Source organism: Pantherophis guttatus, chromosome 2 (genome assembly GCF_059756535.1).
Source record: "Pantherophis guttatus breed Tessera chromosome 2, ASM5975653v1, whole genome shotgun sequence".
Taxonomy (NCBI): domain Eukaryota; kingdom Metazoa; phylum Chordata; class Lepidosauria; order Squamata; family Colubridae; genus Pantherophis; species Pantherophis guttatus.
In genome coordinates, this window is record NC_142064.1 from 122,930,957 (window position 1) to 122,938,595 (window position 7,639).

Below are 7,639 nucleotides of genomic sequence, written 5' to 3' on the forward strand. Positions count from 1 at the left end.
GTTCCATGAACAGGCCAACTGGTCCAAACTACATCTTAATGAGATATTCCCAAATAAACATAAAGAAACAAGATACCATGAGGAAAGAACTGTAGATAAACAAAATATCAACAAACAAACAAACAAAACAAAAACATGGACAAATAGTCAACACAAAATAAAGACTGATACACTAACAAAAAAGGAAGCAAGATATATGCATGATAACAATAGCAAACCTGAAAGAATTATTAGAAGCAACAGGAATAAGATGCCAAATAAATATAAAGACTACGTAACGCATATGGATGGGGAACCCATAACACCTAATACATACGAAGAAGTACTTAAACTTCCTCGTGAAGAAAAAGAAAAATGGGAACTGGCCATGGAAAAAGAAATGAAAAGTTTGCGAGAATTAAATGTATTTACAACTACAACTGCACCTAAGGATAAAACCATTATTGGTACCAGGTGGATATATAAAATTAAAAACTTGGAAGAAGGTAATACCCTGTACAAAGCTAGGTTAGTTGCCCAAGGTTATGCACAAAAGTACCCAGAGGACTACACTGACACATATTCCCCCACTGTAAGAACAGAGAGTGTCAAAACAGCTCTAGTGGTAGCATCAGCACTCAATCTTGATGTATTTCAATATGACATACAGACTGCGTACTTACACGCAAAGCTAGACAAGGAAATATATGTGAGGGCCCCCCACAGTCAATACACTAACAAAAATGAAATTTGGTTATTAAACAAAAGTCTATATGGATTAAAACAATCCGGTAAAAGATGGTATGATTGTCTAGTAAAAGTACTTAAAACCATGGATTTCAATGCCACATCTGCTGATAACTGTTTTTTTGTCAAAAGGAGCAATGATTATATTGAATTTGTACTAATTTATGTTGATGACATTTTGTATATTGGAAAGCATAAAGAAAGAAGAGAAGCTTTTGTAAAAAAACTAAATGAACATTTCTCACTTAAATCATTAGGGAAAGTAAACAAATATCTTGGTGTACAAATTAACAAAACCAGAAAAGGATTCAAACTTAATCAAAAAGATAAAATTATAGAACTTTTGAACAAATGTAACTTAACTAATGCCAAACCCTGTGATACTCCTATGCAAACTGATTTTCTCAGAAATACTGATGAATCATCTCCTGAATTTAAGGACAATACGTTTTATAGGTCAATCATAGGTTCACTTCTTTATATATCAAATTGGACTAGACCAGATATAGCCTTACCACTCAATTTATTATCCAGATATGTCAGCAAGCCGACTATGTATCACTGGGAAGCTGTCAAAAGAATTCTAAGATATCTGAAAAACACATTAGATTTTTGTCTAATATTAGAACCTAATGATAACAATGAACCAAAACTTATATGTTATGCTGATGCGGATTGGGCCGGAGACACATCCTGTAGAAAAAGTACATCAGGTTATATTTTCTTTTTAAATAACTGTCCAGTTTACTGGTACACCGGCAAACAAGAATTAGTAGCCACTTCAACAACAGAAGCAGAATATGTTTGCTTATCCAAAGCTGCGAATAACCTTGTGTGGTTTAACGATTTGATTTCATATGTTTGGAAAAAGCCTTCTTTACCTTTTGTTATGAATGAAGACAACAAAGCAGCTATTGAAATATCTAGATCAGATGCCATTGGACAAAGGTCCAGACACATAGATATAAAGTTTAAACATGTAAGACAATTGTCTCAAGACGGATTTATAAAAGCGATACACTGTGATACCTCAGAACAAGTGGCTGACATATTAACAAAGCCTTTGCCTTCTAAACAACATAAATATTTAACATCCAAGTTAAATGTATTGTATTGTCCCGAATCTGAATGTAATTGGTGTTGTATATCTAATCGGCATTTAGAGGGGGATTTGTTAGATATAAATGCCTTATTCTCCAATGTGTAAATAGCATGTATATAGAGTATCAAGGGTTAACTTATTCCTTATTCCTTAATTTATTCATGACTCACCACTCCTACTTATAGCTCCACCCATTGTATATATAAGGAGCCACCTTCCTCTTTTTCCCTGCTTCTATCTGTGAATATTCAGTGAATATAGAATGCCTATTGTAAATAAAAGGATATATATTTGAGCCTTTAACATTTATTGACATTATTGAGTCTGATCCTAAATATTGCAACATGGGAGAACCGGCAAATACCACCTCTGGCTGGCCCCAGAGTGGGGTAGGAATGGAGATTTTGCGATATCCTTCCCCCAGGAGTGGGATGGGAATGGAGATTTTGCCACGCCCACCAGGCCATGCCCACCAAGCCACACCCACAGAACCGGTAGTAAAAAAAAATTGATTTCACCACTGGTATAGATCAATATACCATTGAAGCCAAAACCTTCCTTTTTAGGATTAATGGATAAACAGAAAAAAATCCATGGAAGATGATTTCAATATATAATTACTAAAATGGGATTACTATACATGGAGAGATGCAAAGGTTTGACACTACCCATTATGAAGGAATGACTGGTAGATGAATTTTGCTCAAATAGGTAAATTGATTTCTTTGATCTATTTATTGGTGATTAGAAACTTCTTATGGGATTTTTGTATAAAAATGAACATGATTTATGGTTTTGATGATTTTGATAGAAAATCATTTTAAAATTTTGATTTTATGGTTTTGATAGAATAGATTGTTGAAAGAAGAACAATACAATGTAATTTTAGAGAGAGAGAGGTTAAAATTAATTTGTGTTTATAACCGCTGTAAAGATATCAGAAACCATTTTTCTTCAATTGTTTTTCTTCAATTTTTTTCTTTTCTTGCACTTTTTGGTTTCCCTCTGCTTTCTTCTTTTTCTTTCTTCTTCCTTGCTTATATTAGTTTGTTTTAGTTTCTATCTTCTTGTTTAACAATTTTAATAAAAGTTATATAAAAAGGTAAACAAGTTTCATTTCCATGGTACAGTAGACCACTGCAGAACCAGTATGGTGGGAGGGCAGGGTGTTTTAAGAGATTGAATTTCTAAGTATTGTCTCCTAAGTAGTCATTCTATTTTATTCTGCTGATGTTGCCTTCTTATTTGGACACTTGCAATTTGGCAGATAAAGAGACAGGAGAAAGATGGCCGCCAAATTCCAAATTCAGACATCCATTTTCCTTATACCATAGAGAGAAAGCATCGGAAAATTAACCCTAGAAATTGTCTGCCCTTGGATGCTAACCTAGAGTTTTCATATGTAAGATTTTCAAGGTAGGTTACTAATATTGTATGAAGAGATGCATCAGGATTTCTGTTAAATGAAGTCAAGCTTTGAGCCAATGATATGTTTGGTTACACAAGTATCTCCTGCCACAAAAAAGATTGGTAGCCAGTTCAGTTATGTGGGACTAATGTAAGATGAAAAAGGAAATAAATAAAGCATGAAACAGGGAAGGACATGCACAATACTCATTTTATTGAAGCAATTTTTGAAGAGTTTAAAAAAAGCAAGCTACTTTCCCATTTTCCACCCAGAAATCTTTTAAAAATCATCATTTGTATGCAAAGAAATCCATTATTTTAAACATGTGAGGTACAAGCATAGAATCAAGTTGTCAAATGTGGCTTATGTAAGAAGGAGCATCATTTTCATCAGGAAAAAGAAATGGAGGATCAGCAATCTCAGAGGTTGCAGCCCCGAGTCCATTCAGACAGATTTCTACCTTTGCATTTGTTTTTCCAGCCAACCCTAGAAGTAAGAATAAGAAGATTGCTTTCCTTTCTACATCACACACATGCTTATTTGTTGGATGCTATAACTCTGCTTCAAGAGAGTCAGGAAGTTTCAAGGTGAGCTAGTTATTTCAATAAATCCCTTTCCCCCAAGTTAAAATCAAAGAAAAATAATTGTTTTAGCTAAAATAGCCCTGAGTTTCTATTTCTCACAATGCCACTGATGCCCAACAGATACATTGGACTCCAGTCTCCAACATAAACTTGCCAGAATCCATGTTAGGCAGGGCTAAAGACACTTAAACTCCAAAGTATTGGGTGAGTGAGCACCAGAGAGGTCATAAAATCCCGCACAAAACCTTAGAGTGTCTTGGAAGGGCACACAGCAGAGCAACTATTAGATAACTCTAATTGTTGACCACACAATATCTTTATGATTTGCTTTTAAATGCTGATTGCTGTCTTAAGAGTTTCCTATATAATAATCTGCTGCTGCAGATTATTCTACCCATTCTATAAATGGAGGCTTCACAAACTATCTCTCTCTGCTGGTCTCACTACTAGGTTCTTTACAGATCCAGTTCTCCGATCCCTTGGAGCTCATTCGTGAGATCGGAATCCTGGTGTTTAAAAGGCCATTTGCCAAATTCTTTTCTTGCCTGTCCAAACTGGGTGCTAAATCTTTTTTTTTTTTGAAAAAAAGTTTTTTTTTAAACAAAACTTAAAAAAACCATCATCCATTACAATTACAGAAAGTGTATTGATCGGTTACAAATCTTTTGTGCTTAATCCCATATCCATATTCTCATTTACCAATTATTTAACAATGGCTTATCTCCCATTTTAAAAAAAAACGTTTTAAGTATTTTATTATTACATCCATTTCATATTTCATATTTCATTTCCATGCTTTATTATCTAGTCATCGGTAAAATAAGTCCCATATCAAGTAATATTGTTTATCTTCCTGTTCTCTAATTTCAAATGTCAATTTGATCATTTCAGCACATTCCAAAATTTTCTTAATAACATCATCATCAGTAGGTATCTTCTCTCCTTTCCAGTTGTTAGCAAATACAATTCTAGCCACTGTTAAGACATTCACAATTAAGTATCTCAGTTCTCTATTATATGTTTCTGGTACAATCCCTAATAAAAATATTTCTGGTTTAAAATCAACTAGGTGCTAAATCTTGATGGTGAACCTGTGTTTAAAAAGATCTAGAAATAGCTGACAAGCACAAAACTGGATAAGGGATGTCAAATTATTGGGGAAAAAATATCCAGCTATAATAGGCATCAACATTCATCCTGCTAAGCTGTGTGCCAATCTACTTTTAAATCAGGATTTAAAAGATGGTTAAACCCAAATTCAAAATACTGTTACACCCATATTCTAAAGCAACCAGGATGCAAGTATAGCAATTTTTTTAAAAAAAAGTCATATCAAGAAACTATATTTTACCACCAATGTTAAAGTTGAACAGTAGTACAACAAAAGAAAGATAATTAACTTTTAAGACAGTCCAATTGCTATCCAATGTTACAAGTGGAAGATCTTAATGAAAGATTGACTCACCAGGCATTCATCCTTTGGGGATCACGCACAATTCTCTTAGCACAAACAATATCATCTGTGATGTCATCATTTGTGAAAGCTGCCGGGAGAGGCAAATTAGAATATGTCCCACTCCAGATGTTTCAAAGTTATTTCCAAATATTTGCATAACATTAATATATCAAGCAGAAAAAATAAAGAGAGATTGTTGATGTTGATGTTTGTGGAATAGGGGACCTCACCAACTATGGATCTGATGCTCATTAGAAATCAGACTGCACTGGATTGGGTGGTATGGAGGCACAAAGTCAGATATGTCTTTGTGGGGCAAGGTAGACAACTTGTGAGAAGCTTAGAAATGGGATACTAAATAGAAGAGTAGACTGATGAAGGATATCAGGTCAACAAAAAACGATGTGGCTAGGTACTGTCACAATGACTCAAGTAGGAATTTGAAACAATTTTGAGAGACAGGATGATTAAACTTGAATCTTCATGAAGTGATGGGTGCAGTTGGACAATTACAGAAACCGATAAAGGAGAAGAAGGATTAGAATTTCCCTAGAAAATTTTCAATTGAGTTATTTCACCTTTTTCCTTTTCTAAGGAAAACCCTTGATAGTAGATCAGAAAAAAAACATTACAAGGATTATGGGAATCTATATTACTTCATTGTCATAGACCACAATAATAAGAACAGAATTTTAAAACTTTCTCTCTCCCACCTCACACACAAACAAGATCAAGGTCAGGTAATTTTCAATCTCTTTCAGATGCTTCCTTCTTTCCCAGGTCTGAGTTGTCATTCTTTTCTCATAACTTTCTCTTAATAGTTCTCCTAACAACTCTTGCATTCCTTTATCAAGATTATAGCTCTTCTTCCCTACATATCTTACCACTGCAAGGTTTATTGCAGCCATTAGCTGTACGGCCCTGGTAATTGTTGCACCACCAACGGCTATTTATCTGAAAAATCCCATAGTCGCAACTATAATTCCTGTTTGGCCTCCCCTCAGCTCGGGTGTCAAAACTGCTTTCATGAAAAGCCATGCAGACCCCTGGAAGAAAGAAAATGGGGAAAGGGTCATGAATGGCCTTTGCTGTAAATGAAAAGGCTATCCTGGTTTCTCACACAGAACATTTAAAACAGAATATTTAACAGAATGTTCTTTTCCAAAGAAGGAAGGAAGGACCCAAGAAGTCCAATATATTTTGGAATCCATCAGGACAATTTGGAATAAGTCTGATTATTGTCTCCAAGATATTTTTGGGGTTGTTAATGGCACATAAACCACCTCTTCTCTTTTCCCTATCCAGGCCTTTCCGGGGGGGGGGAGGTATTCCTGTACCTGTGGAAAATCTTCTGTGATGGCTCCTTCAACCATATCCTGAACTGAAATGATTTGGGAGAATCTGAAGAATTTCACCTTTGAGAAGATGATTAGCATCCAACGGTCAGATCCCTGGCAGGGATAACTGTTTATTCTGAAGATATTATATTGATATTCTGAAGATATTATATTGATATTCTGAAGATATTATATTGATATTCTGAAGATATTATATTGGTAAGATATAAAATATTGGCTAAGGCACGAGTTTTTAAAATACAGATAATACAGTGGTCTAATCACACTCCAGTTTTGCTGTTATGCCAAATAGGCAAAGAAGTGGATATTGTTTGTTCCCATAAAAATAAAGGTGTTAGTGCAGGGTGAAGTGGGAGACTTCCCCAGTCATTTGGGATGGGACAAAAGCATATTTTAACATTGTAAGAAAACTGAAACGAGCTTTTATTCTTTGGGCTGGCTGGATGAACTCAATTCTTCAAAAGATCTGCCCCGTTTTGGACCCACCCCCCTTGCAAACCTGGAACTTGTGGAACTTTTTGACAGGTGGTGAAAAAGAGAAGGTAAACTCACAGTCATTCAAGCTGAAGCCATAATATCCATCCATGCCACCTTGTTTCAGACGGGAAGCCAGTTCACATTTGGAGTATACTTTGGCTTCATTGGCTGCAATGAGGAGAAAGAGGAGGGTGAGCACTAATGCCTTCATTGCTGCGGCTCCTTGGAAGATGATGCCTGACTTCTCCCCAGATGGCTACTGGGTTTTATAGTCACAGCTTGAAAAATTGGCACCTCTGTAAAGATTGTAAATAAAGCCGTAATAATTACTTAGACCCAACCTGAGTTAATTATGGTCTGACAGGAACAGCGTTGAAGCAAAAGGAAAATTTGCATGAGAGGGGCCTAAAATAAACAAGTGTGTCATTTTTATGTGTCTTGCAAGTAATGTGTGTGAAAAAGGAACAGAGCTTTCATTGCATGGTGATTACTATTGTCTTGACTTTTTGGACTTTTCAAACCCCCTCC

The 7,639-nt window shown here is 35.4% G+C and overlaps 1 protein-coding gene across 1 annotated transcript; it reads right to left on the reverse strand.

Annotated features, from left to right (window-relative positions):
- Nucleotides 1-3,628: 3,628 nt before the first annotated feature.
- LOC117659061 (lysozyme C, milk isozyme-like) lies at nucleotides 3,629-7,366 on the reverse strand. The gene is made up of 4 exons (XM_034407178.3): nucleotides 7,187-7,366; nucleotides 6,161-6,322; nucleotides 5,286-5,364; nucleotides 3,629-3,722 (listed from the first exon to the last, which is right to left on the reverse strand). Exons 1-4 carry the CDS (start codon nucleotides 7,320-7,322, stop codon nucleotides 3,656-3,658), a joined length of 444 nt encoding a protein of 147 aa, XP_034263069.2. The 5' UTR covers nucleotides 7,323-7,366; the 3' UTR covers nucleotides 3,629-3,655.
- Nucleotides 7,367-7,639: the final 273 nt, after the last annotated feature.